General features: G+C 38.8%; 1 protein-coding gene across 1 annotated transcript in view; it reads right to left on the bottom strand.

The window, feature by feature from the left end:
• Positions 1-18,651, bottom strand: part of MIPEP (mitochondrial intermediate peptidase) — a 72,326-nt gene that overhangs the window by 34,145 nt on the left and 19,530 nt on the right. Inside the window, exons 11-14 of the mRNA XM_032190758.1 lie at positions 8,751-8,904; positions 7,728-7,805; positions 6,465-6,669; positions 3,152-3,261 (exon numbers count right to left, since the gene is read on the bottom strand). Coding sequence (XP_032046649.1) covers positions 3,152-3,261; positions 6,465-6,669; positions 7,728-7,805; positions 8,751-8,904 — 547 coding nt within the window. The remainder of the gene's footprint in view (positions 1-3,151; positions 3,262-6,464; positions 6,670-7,727; positions 7,806-8,750; positions 8,905-18,651) is intronic.

The following is an 18,651-nucleotide window of genomic DNA, read 5'->3' as shown; positions in this document are numbered from 1 at the left end:
GACTATTTACTATCTGTGGGCTTATTCTTGTAATCATGCTAATACAATGCAGCCTTTGTAATTCCATCTCTGTGAAAAATGAAGTCGGTTCAAATTTGAACAGCTGAAATACTGGCCTTTGTTCAAGAGAGCCTCCAAAGACACACAAGCTTAAAATGATTTAGCGCAACAGACCTACCACATATCTGCATTTAACAAACAAAATTGAACAAACACAGTGGTACCGAATGGTACGCGTTCACCAGATTGTCTGCTGCACATTGTTCCAACCTCCTTCTGGTGTGGCTTGACTTCACGAGCTTACTCGAGTAATTTGACTTGAGTAACCAATTAACACAGACCTCTCTGTTCACTCTTTTTTTCCTCGAGGATTTTTCACTTTGAGTTATCTTTAACATGAAGGGAAAATTAGATTTGCTACTTTCTTGGAAGAAGTGTTTCAGTGCTGGACAGGTTTTTGAACCAGATTCACAAGACCTGCTCCTGCTCTTCCTGCCAGAAGAACTTGCAAGCTTCTGAGGTCCACAGTACGCAGCAGCAGCAGAGCTATCCAGAATGCACAGAAAGTAGACAGGCTTTCTATAAACTTCAACATATTTTGGATCAGATCCTCGTGATCCGCATCTGTACGCATAATGCATTAACATCTTTGAAAGCCTAACCAACACATCTTTTTTTTTCTGCAATGCTACTTAAACAGTTTTCAACAGTTCATCTGTTTTTACAATCAAAACAGCACGTCTTTCCCTTCCTCCTCCCCTAAGCACAAGCACTGACCCTCTGTAAGGACTGCAGCTCAGAACCACTCCTTCTACAATTTGCTTTTATGGCAAAGGCAATCAGAAGCTGGGGCTACACTAGAAAGTATTTCTGACATATTTGGTAGGGGTGTTAAAAATGACACCACCTAATTCACTATGTATATGCAAAAATTACAGCACAGATGCAGCAAGAATGCTTTTTCGAATTGCCTGCAATGCTTCCTCGACAATCTAGGTCAGTAAGAAAACCTCTTCTGTCAACATCCAGAAGAGATTTGTTGGTGTTGTTTCTTGCACAGAAAAGCTCAGCCTCTTTATTCATAGGAAAAGTTCTCATACAGAAGAACATTTGGATGAAATGGCTTTTCAAGTTCCACGTTTTAACTGTTCCACCCACCTTCCTTACTCCTACTTGTGGGTGAAGTGGACTCACTTTTCTTTCAAAAAAACTAAAAAACTGGATAAAAAGATGCTGATTAACATTTCCATTTGCACACACAAAAAAAATCAGTCTGGGAATGAACACAGGAAAAGTAAGGCCCACAAGGATTTCTGTGAAGTTGCAAATTTACGAGAGCAGGGATTGTCTGTTCAAAGTACTTTGAAAGATAGACACAACAGATAAAAGTAATTGCTGTAACAATCACTGAATTTCAAGAACAGAAAAATGACTTCAATCTGTTTGTATTTAAATGACAGATACAGAAATCTGGTATCAAATTCTTTTAACTAGCTTAGATGACCAACATAAGCAAAAGCAGATTTATATATGTTGGATAATGGTTTAAAAATACAATCTAAATTCAAAAAAAAAAAAAAAAAGCGCAATTAAATAGAAGCAGTCTAAAGCCCTCAAAAGCCACACAGCACTGTCAGACTCTTGTCCTCATCTTCCAGCGTAATCCATTCTTGTACCCCTTCAAGACTCAATTTCTACATTAAACTTCTGAAAGGGCAAGATTTCACCAGCAATAAATATAAGATTTTTTCTGGAAATGCCAAATGGTACACAGGGCCTGGTTCTATGATTATAAACTGCAGCTAAACATGGTTTAGATTTGTTAAGCCATTTTGAAAATACAAAGCCATAAATAATGTTTCACAAATCTCTTTCAGATGTTTTAGTCAAGCTCATTCTCTGAACTCGTATGCAATCAGATTAACTCTACAATGTTTAAACACTACTTGAACTTTATAAAGAACACTAGAAAGCAGTAACTTGGTGTGTGGATTCAAACATACAAATGATGAATGCTTTTGAACAGAGTACTTTCAACCCGTGGGTTTCAAGGAGACTTTCCTAGTGTTCTGCAGAATTGATTGCTCTGTAAAAAAAAAAAAAGCAGATTTACAGAGCAAGTTTCTCAAATAATATCTATTAAAATAGACATTATGCAACCTATTTTTCTAACTAACTCTTACAGCGGAGGCAAACATAATTCCACTTCCATAATACTGACACACATAGAATGCTTACTATTGGATAAAAAGTTGAAATGAAGTGTAACACTATACAATTTAAAAGGCTCTCTTGGTTTTGCATTGATAGCTAGTGTATTCTTCAACCATCACATTTGAGTATATTTGCACCACTGAAATTTGCCTCAATCAAAAGCACTGGAAAAAGATCTTTGGTTATTGTTTACTGATTTGCATCTTTGAAATGTCTGTACAAATATAAATCACGTTATGCTGTCATGCATAAATAATTAAGCAACCATCTAAAGTCACCTTGTTGCAGACAAATGTTTTCTAAATTTCCTATAGAAAGTAAACCCTCGCATTAGACTGGCACAGAATAAATTTATGTAAAAAGGGATCGGAGTTTTAATGCAGAGATTCATGACTGCCAAAATCTACATATCTAATATCCTAAATAAAGCAGTGCCCTCTTCATCACTAAACATTTTAGTCACTACCATACACTGTGTTAAAAATGGGAGTTTTTTAAATGCTGCAGATCATTTCCATGTCTTGGTACCTGAGCTTTATTTTAAAACACAGCTTAGAGAGTTTGATGTGGAACGCCTACTTCAGTCATAACTTACATCTAATTAAACTAAAGCAAGATACAAACCTTCACCTACTACCCTAAGTTTGTGTAGTGTAGAAGCTACACAACCTTTGTAAGAAAAAAGAAGGTTGACAGAATTAAACATGTTACTAGAACTTCAGCTATTAGGATCTGCTATTATTTTACAGATTACATTTGTCTTTCCTGCCATGAGAACAGTATTGTTTTTTCTGAGCAAGTACAATTATAGTATTTGGTTAGTTTATAACTTGTTTTTCTTTCTATCTTAACAGTATTAACAGCACATGAAAATGTGATTCTTCTCTTGCACGCGTTTATTCCTATTTTCCATATTTCAGACATTAATTTTCCCTACCTGTCCAGTTTTATAATGCCTTGCGAACTGGTTAACCACTCGATAGTCATTTGCAAAGTACTCCATCAAAATTGAGGGAACTTCGGCAAAATCGGTAGAACATCTGGTTCCTAAAGGTAGAATAAGTGAACACATTAGCATTTGCCATTTCCATTAGCACAAATAGTTAACTCTTCCCAAGAGGTTTTGCAACTTTCAGTTTGGACTTTTGGTGAACTTTAATGTTCTTTCATTTATTAAGTCAATATTTTATTTCTATAACATTATTGTACATATTGCCAGAAAAGCTTCATTATAATCCTACACATTTTACTATAAATCACAAAGTAAAACAAAATATTTGAACAGCTGGGTGAGGCACCTTATAAAGCGCTGGATCACACCCTTTTTAAACTAAACCAGACTGCAGCCAAACTGGCCCTACATGAAACACCAAATCTATTTAAGTGTCCTAAACCTAAATCAAACTACAATGTAAATAAAACTCTGCCTTAATCCCATTCACAGTTACAATTTTTGCCTTCCATCTGTTTACTGAGCTTACTTATGCTTTATATTAGCCTCACTTTACAATACAAAGTCATTCATCCAAGGAAAACTCGTGCAGATTGAAGACACGTCCTGCAGTGAGGTAATACCTCTGCCGTTAGGATCTTCAAAAAGCACTCTCCCCAAAACTTTATTTACTCTAATCTTTATCAGCACCTTACACCAGGAAAGTTATTAAGAAGTGTAACACATCACCAAACCAAAGCTGTATTTTTAATTTCTGTATTAAATTTAGGGAAGTACAAATCTGTTCTAATAACAAACCCACTGGGTCATCACATCTATCCCTGTCTGCCAGAGGCAACGTCAACATTTAAAACTAGTCTTAAATGTAAAGTATTTAACTTCTGCTATTCTTTCTTGGAGACTCTTTTTAAAAAATCACTCCTTTGGTCTTTACCAATCTTTCTTTAAGTTTTAATTGAATTCACCATCTGTTTATGTTTTCAGATCCCATGTTCTTTAGTATTAATAGCATTTTGCAGACTATTATTACTTGTTAAATTGACAGAAACTATATTCTCTCTCAGCCATCATTATCCAAAGGAAAACAAAGCCTAAAAGAGTATCCATTGACCTGCAGCTCTTCTCTGTATTTGCTTCAGTTTGAATTCACCTTTAGACCAGACATATGAAACTATGCCCCAGTGCTGCATGCGGTTCACCCATAACTTTCTTAAATCATTCTAATACTTAATTCCATTAGAAACACCTCTGATACAGTTTCAGCGCCCATTTATCCCTTCCACAGACACAGCAGCTACTCATAGTTCTCCATTAACACATACAAATGTTTTTCTGTTCCTCTACCACTGTCGAAATATCCATTTGATAGCAGAAATTCTCCTTGAACTCTTTAAATGCATGACCTGCATTGTGTAGATGTGAATTAGAATTTACTTTTAGCAGTGTGGTATTCAGCCTTCCAGCTCTTGTTGTACAATAACCCCATCGTTCCTTTGTGCCATTATATTTCATTAATACTGGCTTTTATTTGTTTGAAAATCATTAATAAAAAGCCTAAACCAAGGCCGGTCCCAAGACAAATGCCTACAAAACACCCTAATGCCCCTCTAGCCTGTATGCTTTCTCTTAATAAAATGATAGAATACTTGCAGTAGCCATTAAAGAGAATTAGATTATCTGAAGGTCGGAAAGGTAAAAGGTTGGGCAGTTATCTGGGATAACTGAGTTCTGCTGTGAAACAACTGTAGGTATTCTCTACTGCATGATAAAATTAAAATGGAATAGAAGCAGTGTTAAAATAAATCTTGAACACACATACATTAAACAAATTATAAATTAATATAGTAAAATGACAGATTATCTTAAAAGAAAGCACATCTTAAATCCTAAATATACAATATCGTGCAAGTTTGGGGCCCATTAGTAGCAGAAAGGGTTCCTGTATATTTGGGAATGTTAATCAGAAAAGGCAGGGAGGAGTAAGAAAGGTGTAAAATACTCAGCGCATCACTGCTGGAATTTAAAAATTTTGTTCTCACAATAGCCTTTAATCATCTTGTATCCACCCTGTGCCACGCTAGTGCCTCCTCTGGGATGAGCCATTTGATTGTCACACATTCCAATCCCTAAAAAATTGTACTCTGGAGAAACAACACAACTGACCTCTGATGCTGCTTTTGCAATGCTAGCTCTGCACTGAAGTCCCCTAGGAAGCAGGACTGCCTCAGGCAACACTGAAACCCTACACAGGGGCTCACGGAAAGTCTGAGCCTCAAAATGAGCCATTTCCTGCCCCTTCAAGACTTCTTGACATGGTTACGCATGCGATTCACCACAAGAACCCTACCAAAGCAGCTACTTGGGGCATGTATGTACCCCTGGAGATCAGCAAGAGTGAGGCCATGTGTGTGGAAGGGGTGGGGAGAGCAATTAACTGCCTCAAGGCTTCCTATTCAGAGCTTACAATGAAAGAGCATATACAGTGTTTATTTGTCTTCACAACGTCCAGTAATAACATACTTACAAACAGCTTGGCCTATTTTAGTTTTAACTGGAAGATTTAAGAAAGGTTACTTTGTCTTTAGGTGCAAAGTATATGATAACACAGGACGCTAACACAGACTCCCCTTAGTTTCACTTACGTAATATAAAAAAGGTAAAACATAAAATAATGCCTCAGACAAGGCACCTACCATTTCATTATTTTTTTTAATAAATGAATAAATAAATGTCTACTGCAAGTATTTGATTTCCAGCATACTACTACAGAAGATATAAGAAGGTATACCAGGCTGTCTGCAGATAAGAAAAGTAGCATGCCAAGCAGCTTTAGCAAGTACAGCTCTTTAACCCATCTGCCACAACTGCAGGAGAAGGGGCAGGAGCCTGCTAGCTGCCAGCCAAATCACTTCCAACCCAGAATTCATTGTACTTTTACACTAGATACAAGTTTAGTTCAACTTATTTTCAATCTTCTAATTATTCCATTCTTATAAACTCTACATAAGGCAAACATGCAGGAGTGCATCACACCACTACAAAAAAATGATCAGCCAAACAGACAGAAAAAATACAAATGCCTAAATCTTACCAGGAAAGGAAGAATATTCAAGTGTTGTTTTGTTTAGATAATCTGTGGGGAACTGATAATGTATTTTCAATAATCAAAGATGTCGAAGTACCAACATGACTCAGGAATTTCTGGATCATCCTTTTGTTTTGTTTGTTTAATTTACTCTCTTCCTCCAGAAATTAAACATTTAACTACAGCAAAAGATCACTCTACTAGATTTCTTACCAGTGACATGTTGGTACCGAGTTCGTCCCAGCATAGAATGCATAGCATGTCCCATTTCATGGAAGAGATTCTCCATCATGCCAGGACTTAGCAGCGTTGGTGCATTCCTTGTTGAAGGGGGCAGGCTAAGCATGAGAACAACTACGGGCAGCTGGTACTCTCCGTTTTCCCTTAGCCTGCCTCCACGAACTGTAAAGTGACAATCCTTTTGGAGGTAAAGGAAACATATGGACAGCCAATGTCATTATGTCAATGATGCTAAAACACTGATTAAAGTATTAAATTAGAATTAAACTATTAAATAAAACCTAAACATTTACTTAAGTACATAAGTTGAATTCAATGATCATTAAAGACTTCTTAAATAACAGTATATTGTTTTGACCTCAAACTTTCAGTATGGTTCTCCACCTTCAATATTTACTTCATATTCATATGGAAACTACATTATAGTATAGAAAAGACTGAGCTTCTTTTAGAAAACAAAATTTAATATTTTTGTTTTAGAATTATCAAACCCTCTCAATTTTCCTAAAAAAAATATCACTAACTCAAAGTTCATTATATATATATAAAAATTATGGACTTGGTACATCAGTGAAGTTTGCTCCTCATTCTTCAGCAGTAACTTCTTTATAAAACACGCTACACAGCATTCACAGTGTATCATGAAATATGAGCAAAACAGAGTATGCTTAGAAAAATACATTAAACTAATGCAGATTTAAAGTTTCTCCACTTACCCCCTCACTCAAGGTGGTAATTTGCTGATGCTTTTACAGAAGTGGTCTTTGTATTGCATTGTGTATTTAATACACTGACACAAGACACAGTCAGCAAGCTTCAACAGTTGGAACCACGTAGAGTTTTAAGTAGAATTTTGAATAAGAATTAGCAGTCATTATGAGCTTTCACCTTTAGAAGCTATTAAAATTTTAAGTTGTTTTTATTACTAAATATTAAGCCAGAAAATAGACATTTGAAAATCTACCATTTTTCTAAGCAGAGTTCTCAGAGATTCATAGTGCCTGTCATTCTGTAGTGCCGAGAGTCTGAGTTCAGCCTACCAGGAGATGTTTTTCAAATGAAAAGTTACTCACAAAAATATTTTACCTATAACCACATTTCAAGTTAGAGACTTTCCATATTTAAATTTATTTATTTCAAGTCCAGATATCTTTTATTAAATTCACGTTGAACACAACAGCCCTAACGCAATGGTCACTGCTCAAACCCGTGCTGAAATCAAATCATAAATATTACCTGATGTGGTTTATCAGGTCGTTGAAAGAAGTCACAGTAGATGTACCCTAGCAAACCTTCAGTTTCATGAACAACAGCCTGAGGAAACAAAGAAGTATTATTTCCACCATGAAAGCATTTCATGATTTGTGAATTGAAGACATAGTATTCTAATCCAAAGGTTTGCAATTTATAAATGAAAATAAACCAGGAATAATCCACGTCAAAGTTGTTGGCAATGTTTGTTGGAAAAATATATACAAAAGATTTAAAGCTTGTCCTTCCAACTGCAGACATTTCTGCATCTCACTCAAAACTATGCAGTCAGAGTTAGTATTAACAGTACCACTGTCTGTAGCCCCTAAATGACTTCTGAGAAGTTAACAGTGACAGAATTTGATTTATCATGGAAATAAAAATAGGAGACAGTACTTATAAAGTGACCCACAGGATATAAAGAACTGTAGTTCTCTGAGGCTAGCGGTGGAAGAGGAGTGAAGATCTGGTTGTCTACACATGGAGTGAGGATAACAAAAGAACCTGGGAATGAGATGAATAAACTATTGCCCAAGTTTTTATTTCTACCGTCCATTAAAAAGAGGGCAGAAAAATAAAGAGGTAAACATGAATCTAAAAGTAAAAGTGACATAGGAATAAACATTAGAAACAGACAAACAACTGCTAGCATACACACCTACAGCATTCTAGTTACAAACAGTTGCCTACAAATCATAACTGAAAAAAATAGAAGGGTGCATTCAGCGACCACGTGAAAGGCACAACAGTAATCTCCGAACAGAGAAGCTGATTCTGATTCAGGCACCCTTTGCACAGAGACAAATTTTAAAGGCCATTAAACACCAGCCATATAAAAGGTACTTAGAGCATGAAGCCCTTGAGTTCTAGTTTCAACTAAAATTAGACAGAGATTGTATACTTCTGATAGGTACCCAATTAATTTAAGAAATGACTCATGGCTCTTAAAGGAACATACAATTTTGTCTGACTTCCCTTGGTCATTGCAGATGGAACAAGAACACTTACCAACTTTCGAACATCTTCAGACCAAACTTCTCCTCTCTGTGTTTGTTCAGCATAAAGGGAGATTCCCAGGAGCTGACTGAACAAAGAGTTCAAGCCTTCCATGCAGGCCCCAAGAGAGAAAAATGGACAGTACAAGCCAGGATCAATGTTGTACCTAAGAACATAACAGAAACCCAAACCAGTCAGTTCCAGTCGTTTAACTAAGGTATGTGAACTGCAGTTACCTCCAAGTCATAGGATGTGACAAATGGACCAGATAAACCTAACAAGAGTCTTATTGAGCATGCCTGGCTTTATTTTTCAACCAGTGAAACCAAGTCACAGACTAGCTATGGCACAGTGCTTCACAATTAACCTTATATATATATATATATATATATATATATATATACTCAATAATATATATATATTCATATTATACTTACTCAATAATATATATATATTGAGTTTGGGATACCAGATTCAGCAGATGCTGGCTATGATGTTCAGAGATGTGGAGAACACACAGCTCAGACTGACCATGTCAGACTGACCATGACCACCGTTATGGGTGGCCAGGCTGGACTTTCTGAGGGCCAGTGGCCTGCCCTGGATCAAGTGCCATTCTCATGCCAAGGCTGTGCCACATGACTGACCAGAAAATGGAGCCTGCCTTGGCTGTGGAGAAGGCCAAGCCCTCAGCTAGGACAGAAGAGCAACCAGAAAGCGCTGGTGAGTTGTCTTTCTTGTCTTGTCTTTCCTTGGAGGAACATCACAGAGACTCAGTCACCTCCAACATATGGATCACACCTCAACCTCCAGGGACTTTCTGAACCATGTAGAAACTATCTTACAACGTTAAGCCATGTGAAGATTTTGCTATTTGACTTGGAGTTCAAACCTGGCCAAGCTTCCTGTGGCTAACATCAAGCAACTCGGTATTTTCAGGACTCTGTAGCACAGAAAACACACGCTGGAAGAAGACACCAAGTGTCTGCATGCACACACATAAAGGAAGAAAGAATGAAAAGCAACTACAGAAGTAGCTTAGAGGTGTATGCAGCCGATGCTTGGGCACAAACTTCCCGAGATTCTGACCCTAAAAAGTAAGCAACCTGCGAATGCATCAGGCAAAGGAATGCTTTGCAAACTTAGACCTTACACAAACTGCTCAGAGCTCTTTGGAAACTGTAGTAAAATCAGTACAAGAAACTGCTTGTAGGTATGCATGTACCCTAAAAAATGCTCTTCCTCTCTCAATTTATATACAAAGTCCAAGTCTTACTATGTTCTCGGGGGTCTCAGAGTAAAAATTGTTGTCCTAGCTCTGGAGAATCACAGTCCCTCCTTATCTCCTTTCTTCTTTCATGCTCTAATGCTTGTGCTTCTAAATGGCATGGTAATTAGGCATTGAAACTTAAACATGCATCAGCCGGGCTACAATAGCTGAACACCAAACATTAAAACCACACTATTTTAAGGCCTATGATCAAAAGGCTTCATCAGAGAAAAGCTGTGAAAGAGTCAGCCAGTCCCTACCCACTTACTTACCCTTCCTCCCCTGCCCACAAAAGAAAAGGGCTGAGAACGAAGCCCATCCATTTGGGATGCTGCCTCTGCCAACGTGCTGCAGCTCCTGCTCAGCCATACACAGCAGGGTGGGATTAGCCCCCTGAGCCACGGCTCTCGTTCTTGAACCTATCATTGTGTTTTCTTTTATCTCCTACCCTCCTTTATATTACCTTTATCGCATGTTCTAGCAGCATTTTGCAGCTACTATGGCAATATCTGTTGAAAATACAGGTATTTTCAACATAACCTGAAAATACAGGTATTTTCAACTTTTCAAAGTTACAGGATTTTGTATATTTTCACACTGCAAGTGCAGGAAGCTAAAGCCTACATATTTCATTCTAATTTTAATAATATCAGGACATATAAAATAAAGCGGACTTTGACTCTACCATAGTGACATAACTTCTTCAAGATGTATACCAACACTTAAATACATACTGTACATGTATGCTGTAGCACAAACATTTTCCTCCTTACTCAAGGAAGAGTCATTACACCAAAAGAACAAAAATAAGCATAATATCAATCACATTAAGTTAGATAAAAAGACTAGAAGAACACCTCTAAAAGAAAGCAGAATAGAGGAGTTCGTTTTCCTGTAATAAGCCACAGAAATGTAAAGTACAAAAGACACTGCTTTACATACACAGCCGCCCCAGAAGCACAGAATTACAGTGTGTGTGTTGAATATCCTGGGATTTTTAATTTGGGGATTCCTGAGAACTGCAGCTCCTCCAACAGAGGCACTTTTTGAAAAGCTGTACTGGAGAAATCTCAAACATCTCCAGAACTTTTAAAGCATCTCTCAGTGATCAGCTTCTGTTCAGATTGTTACTGTGAAAACTTAAAAGCATCAATAAATGCTGCAGCCCTCATCTCAATCTGCTCTGAAGCTTTCCCCGCATACAGACGACAAGATCTGTTAAAATGATCCTTTTTTAAAAAGAAAAAAAAAATTTAAAAAGAAAATAAAAAGTAACACCTTTCAGCAGTGAGTGATGACAACCTCCATAATAGATTAGGACTGTTCCTGTCACATTACTTTAAAATCTTATACCATCATCCTAAACTGAGTTTCTTGTTTGTAATTCAAATAATTGCTTCTGCAACTAGAGACTGATGACCATAAATGAAAAGTTCACTAAAAAAGTACCGTCTTGACATAAGTTTACTGTAATGTGAAGCAGGATTTCTCACATACACCCCTCCAAGGTGACATTATCCTCACTTTACAACTTTTATTTCAAGTTAAATTAAGGATGAAATAATAGGCAATTATACTCCTTTTGTATGACTTTAAAAATTACACACAAAGACCAAGCTGTACACCACCTTTAGCCCTCATTTCAGCCTTGAGTTGAGTAGTAACGAGAACGAGATCTCGACAGAGCTAATTGCGATGAGCAGGATTTATTCCTTCTGGCTCTGTGCCAGTCCTGCTCATCCTGCACTGCAGAGCCGTTCAAATTTCACCGTACTTTGTTTTCGGTTCCAGAAAGGTTTATTAATCCAGGTGCAGCACGAGGCGCAGAGATCACAATGTAGCACTATTTGAGAACCAGGGGAGCAATACAGACGTGCTGAAGTGGTTTCACACAAAGGTTGCCGGAGGGCTTTTTTGCAGAGCTCATTTCCATCAGCCCTACCAGAGCTATGCTGACTCTGCAAAACCCATCTCGGAGCTTCACATCCTCCTCCCCTAGGCATCCAATATCATCCAGGGTTTCCCTGTCATTTCCTTCCTGTCAACTTGGAGAAGAAAGCTGACTGAATTAAAAACTTGAAGAAAGAAACCATACGATGAAATTCTAAAAGCATGCAACTCAAGAAATCAATATTTAACTCCACCAGCATCTCACAGACATAGCAAACCAACAGATTTTCACAGCTCAGGAAATTTGAACGTATAATTTCTACCACTGATTTCAGCTGCAGGAAAATAGGGCATGACAGTGTCCAGAAAATCAAGAACAGCACCTTTGAAAAAAGATTTACAAAATTAAGCCATATTTACAAAGAAATTTCTGAAGAGCAGAAATAGCTTCTGACAGAGTAGCTAATTCTACAAACCAATTCCAGGCACATGAAGGACAAGAAAATCATCAGGAATAGTCAGCATGGATTCACCAAGGGGAAGTTACATTTGACAAAACCTATGAGCTTCTACAATGAAATGGCTGGCATGTGAGATGAGGGGAGAGCAGTGGGTATTGTCTACCTAGAATTCAGTAAGGTTTTTGACACCATCTCCCATGAAATCCTCATAGAGATGCTGGTGATGTATGGGTTGGATGGGCAGACAGTGAGGGGTGGATAGAAAACTGGCTGAATGGCCAAGCCCAGAAGGTACAAAGTCTTGCTGGAAGCAAGTATTTTGTGGAGTACCCCAGAAGTCAGTACTGGGTCCAATCTTGCTTAACACCGTCATTAATGACCTGGATGAAAGGGGAGGGTGTACACTCTTACCAATGTCTATAAATATCTAAAGTGAAATTGCAAAGAGGACAGAGACAGGCTCTTTCTTGTGGCACCCAGCGACAGGACGAGGCAACGGGCACAAAACAAAACACGGGAGGCTCTGACTGAACATCAGGAAACACTGAAAACTCAGTCACTTTCTTCCAGTGCAGGTGACTGGGCACTGGCACAGGTTGCCCAGAGAGGCTGTGAAGTCTCTCTTCTTGGAGATTTTCAGAAGTTGCCTCTACGTGGTCTTGGGCAGCCTGCTCTGTGTGGTCCTGCTTGAGCAGGGGTTGGGAAGAGGTCATATGGAGCTTAGGACCAAGAACCACACAACTGCTGAGTGAGATAGATTTCAGTTTAATCAGAGAAGCCAAGTTTCATACTAACTGCAAAGGATTAGCATGTTCAGCTGAAATGCTGGATTAACATGTGGTTGCTGAGGGGTGAAGGGGAGACATACTCTGAAAGTATTTTTTTTTTTTTTTCTGTCAAAGAAACTCTTGCTGATGCATAAAAGCAGAAACATACTAGCACAAGAAAGCAGTGATGTTTCTTCATGAAAGAAGAGCTAACACTGACATGTTATGAGAAGACAAGTGTCTATTTATTCCTCATTCTTATCACTCCATGAACATGTCAACTGTCCCCATGAACTCACCTCATGATGAAGAGGAAGGGAAGGAGGCTTTCTGACCGGTATTTTGTAATACACTGTCACTATCTAAAGTGGGGAGAGAAATCAGCCTGTAAAAATTTTGCCTTTTGGAAAAAGCATAATACTTATCCACCCACACATAAAAATAGCACTAACAGACTACACTGGCTTGAGGCAGACTTCCCAGGGGAAATAGTCCCCTACCCTGGCTAACGTTTGAAGATGTCACAATCTAACATTTCGAGTACAATGAGGCTCTGATTAAACAACCTCTTTAATAAAAGCTACACAAAGTTACTATCAGTCACTTCTGATAGAACACTGTCAGGATCAAACATACCGCACATCTAATGAAGTATGTGTGTTGTCCTTCTTGCCAATGGAAAATTGCAAAAAAAATTCTTTGAAAAAACATTTTTAATGTGGAATGCCAAAAAAAATGTTTCTGGTTCTGTTCCTATTTATTTCTCCATTTCTGCCTGCCCTGCTACACCAATGCACAAACAAAGATCAAAGATGAAGACTGAAAAATCCTCACATAGCACTAGTGTCCTATGACACAAGTCTGACACTTAAATGAATTTGGGACAATCCTGACAGCAGTCACTGGCAACTATCCTGCCTCAAGTTATCTTACAGTCATAGTTTGGTTCTGTCTGGGGTCTTTGTTTGTGTTTTTTTTTTGCTTGTCACTGCAATGTCACAGGAGTTCACAAAATCATAGAATATCCTGAGCTGGAATGGACCCACGAGGATTGTCAAGTCCAACTCCTGGCTCCACACAGGACCACCCAAAATCCAACCACGTGTCTGAGAGCACTGTCCAAATGCTTCTTGAACTCTTGAATGCTTCTTGGAGCCTGTCCCAGTGCCCGAGCACCCTCTGGGTGCAGACCCTTTCCCTAACCCCCAGCCTGACCCTCCCCTGTCCCAGCTCCATGCCGTTCCCTCGGGTCCTGTCGCTGTCCCCAGAGAGCAGAGCTCAGCGCCTGCCCCTCCGCTCCCCTCGTGAGGGAGCTGCAGGCCGCCATGAGGCCTCCCCTCAGCCTGCTCTGCTCGGGGCTGAGCAAACCAAGGGACCTCAGCCACTCCTCACACATCTTCCCCTCTGGACCCTTCACCATCTTTGTAGCCCTCCTTTGGATGCCCTCTAATAATTTTGTGTCCTTCTTGAACGCATCCAGAGGAGGGCAACCAATCTGGTAGAAGGGCTGGCAGCCACGTCTTGTGAGGAGAGGCTGAGGACACTTGGGGTTGTGTAGTCTGGAGGAAAGGAGGCTGAGAGGCGACCTCCCTGCAGCTCCCTGAGCAGGGGAAGCACAGAAGGAGGTCTCTGCTCCTTGGTCACCAAAGGCTGGGCTCACAGGAATGGCACAAAGCTGTGCCAGGGGAGGCTCAGGCTGGACATTAGGAAACATTTCTTTAACATGAGGGTGGTCAGACACAGGGACAGGCTTCCTAGATAGGGGGTTAATGCCCTGTGCCTGTCAGTGTTCAAGAGACACTTGTGCAATGCCCTCAGCAATACACTAACTTTTGGGTAGCCCTGAACCAGTCAGGCAGTTGGACTTGATGATCCCTGTAGGTTTCTTCCAACTGAGCTGTTCTATTCTATCCTAATTAATAACACCATTTAAAATTAGTACGGGGAAGCTATCTTCCAGGGAGTGGATAGGACACCTTCAAAATCTTACCCTAATGCCAATTTACACCCACCAACAAGTAATCATTCTGGACATGAAAATATAGATTTAATTCACAGTTTCTGAATTCAGTCCTACCTTATATGCAAACTCTCTTGTCAAATCAAGTAAGACCAACTATCACTGAAGAAAGTCTAACCCCAAACTTGCATTAATTCCAGGAAAACTTTCTCTTTGGGCTTATTTCAAGAATAGAAATTAGCCAAAACCTCAGCTATCTGAAGCTGATGTCCTATAACCAAAAAATCATGTTCCTGGAATTAAGAGATGATCTTGCCTTTCAGTAGCAAAAGCAAGCATATGTCTGACTCCCTTCTGAGCCCCCACCTCCAAGGTTCAATGCTTCTCACTGCAGAATGGAAGGGGTAGCACTAGATAATATTAGAGGACATTGAAGAAAAGGGAAGAAATTCATTTAAAAGGCTTGAATCCTTCCCAGAAAAAGAATATTCAATAAGCAGAACAGGAAACCCTGCGATCTCTCCTAGAGCTGTAAAACTGAAGTCTGGCTGGACGGTGTGGGTGGAAAAGTACTTGGAAGAGCTTGCAGACAAACTACATGCTCCCTTATTGAAGATTCTTGCTTGATTCCAGGCCCTCCAACAGTAGCAACCATTAGCAACTTCATCATTTCCAGATGACAGGAAAAAAAGCATCTGTTTGCTAGCAAATGATTCCCTAACCTCAGTTATTCACAGCTTCATCACCTTAGAGAAACTGCAAGAACACAACAGTTCTCAGGCACAGTATTTCAGTGTTTAAATCCATGCTAATCTAAAACACCATAGCACAACTTCTTGGCAGCAATGGTGACTGAGACTGTGACAGCAAGCCAAACTTCTCTTCCCTCAGCCCTTTGAATTAATTTTCTAATGCTGTTCAAGGATTTTAGGTTGTATCTTCAAAACACTCTGCGACCCTGGCCAGATTATCTAAAAGACCACATAAAACTCCAAGATGCAGACTTTTATCAATACACTCTTTTAACACTTTAAAATACTCTGTAACAAAGACAGAGCTTGTCTGTGTAGGATGCCGAGCCTTTTTGAGGGCTGATCCAAGACTGTAAAATGAATTTCTCCTGAAGCTAAAGGGGAAACTCAAAGTTCACCATCTTCTATCCCAGGTGTGATGCATTTCTTTGATCATTTTTTTTCAAATGTGAAATGTATTTGAAAATGCACACAAAAGCCTCCCAACAAATCCCTACCAAAACAAGGCACTGCACTTCATGTATTTCCCTACAGTTAGAATAAAAGGACAAAAACTTTAGTTAACTTTATATAGTGACTAACCCTATATAAAAAGGAATAGAGTTTCAGAAGTACTTCATCTCAGCCTGCCCCAAAACTGCTCATCAGTCAAAGCAAAGCAATCTTCATAATCTGCACATCAGTAGCCCTAATGTGCACATAATTATCTTTTTATACTACACGTTAAAGCAGCAGCCATTCTGAGAATCACTTTATGCAAGATTTTCAAGCTGTTATCAACTGCGGACTTGAATAGCTGTCTAGCTTTGTTCTTTCTATTTAAAGCAGCTTAAAATTCAAACATACCAGCAAGAAGCAGCTGCTTTAACATCAACGCTTTCTGGTCACTCTTTGGCAAGCTGCCTCTGCACTTCTTCAGCCAAGTTACAACTTTTATCTCCAACAGGAAATGCATTCAAGTATTTTTGAGAAAAGAAATCAGAAAGGAAGTCATTACCACCCAAACTGAACTACACTAACAGGCATTCTGCTACCAGTAAAGTTTCTGCTAAGGGTTACTGCTACTAGCAGGAAAGGTTAATGCTCTGGAGACAGCTAAAATCTGCATTGGAAACCAACGAACAATTGGAGCTCCATTTGGCGACAGAAACTATAGAGAAGTGCCAAAAGACAGGTTTTCTTCTGTGCTGTAATTTGCAGCTTGTTTGCTGCACCAGCTAAGCAGACAGGCAGAATTCAATGGGTAGAGTGATGCACATGGCATACTAACACCACCAGCACAGCATTTCACCTTTGTCTCCAAAGCTGACAAATACATGGAAACACAGTTACAGTACTTCCTAAGGAAGAGAAAGGGTACAAGTCAGCTAAACAAGCAAGGGCAAGAACAAAACATCCTGTTTCGATGTCCCGTCCCTTAAAACCTGAGTTCTGGGCCACTTTAAGGTGATTCAGAGTGCTTAAAATAGGCACCCAGGATGCCTGTGTCCCCACAGAAAGGCAGATAAAAATATAAGGCCACTCATACTCAGGTATGTCTGAGCTCTTGCTCCTCTCTGGAACTTAGGCTTCTGACTGGTCTGCATACCTGAATCCCAAGATGATGGACAGCACAGCACTTCCTTTGAAAAAAATTTGGAAAATGGTGATGTAAGGACAGCAGTCTGATGCCTCAGAACAGCACTTTGCAGAGAAATACATACTCAGGTCAAAAATTTCCAGTTATGGTAGCTTTCTTCTAGGGTGTCTGAGGTCAAAAACACAGGTATGGATTGGTTTTTGATACCTGCAGTACTACAGTTGGTTTTCTGAACCACCGTTGAACTTGAACAATTAAATTTTCTTAAGCTTTTTTATGTGAAACGTAAATGATCTGACTGCACTTCTGAAAGAGCAGGAAAAAGAAAGTAATATTTCTATTACAGACATACTAACTAGAAAACACAGTTATTAATGTGAAAGTTCACTTCCAAAAATGAGGAAGGCATTTTTACATCACCAGATATTTAAAAAAAAAAAAAAAAAAAAAAAAGGGTGCCAGCAGAGAAATCTTGCTCTGAATGAACCAAAAACATATGTGAACTCATCTTTACAGAGAAAAAGAGTATTTTCCTCTAAGCTAAACTATCTGTTAGATACTTCAGGTTATATATATATAAAGAATTAGAAATAGTCCTTTTCATTGTAATATCAACCTTTACTTGGTTGATCCTGTAAAACTGCACAATGCAGGTTATGCTCAAATGTCCAAAACTGAAAGACTGAGACAAAAAAAAAAAATGAACAAAAGAAGTTTGTTCTGCTTTCATTTTGTTTTAAACCATATGCCAGTAGCCTACTTCACTCTGAATGTCTGGTTTTAAACCCCAAAGCATTTTTATTTATAACAAACCCCAGAAAGAATGAAAATTTTCTTATGTACTTTATGTCAGAACGTAAGCTCAGAAACTTTACAAAGAGAAATCTCAGTACTCTGCTAAAGAAAGTAGCAGTATCAAAGAAAACAGTAGTTTCTTTGATGTAAATTCCTGCTTTATATTAAAGGATAAACTATGCTCAAAAATCCAGACACCTTACTTTTGCAGTATGCAGCCTGGCAGTATTTTTAAAAGAAGTGAAGTAGCCAAACCGATTTAAAAACCAATTTTAAAAAGTTAACTGACACAATGAGGTTTGGTTATTCTTCAAGAACTGCAAGCTTCAAACAAAAAGGCTGTGTCCCTGTGAAGAACAAAGATGTAGTATGTCATTATAAATAATTATTTCTAAGCTTGTATGACTTCACTGAGTCTAAATAAAATACAGACTTCTAA

The sequence above is a fragment of the Aythya fuligula genome, chromosome 1, assembly GCF_009819795.1.
Source record: "Aythya fuligula isolate bAytFul2 chromosome 1, bAytFul2.pri, whole genome shotgun sequence".
Taxonomy (NCBI): domain Eukaryota; kingdom Metazoa; phylum Chordata; class Aves; order Anseriformes; family Anatidae; genus Aythya; species Aythya fuligula.
The sequence above is the reverse complement of the archived record's forward strand: the minus strand, read 5'-3'. Positions and strand labels throughout refer to the sequence as shown.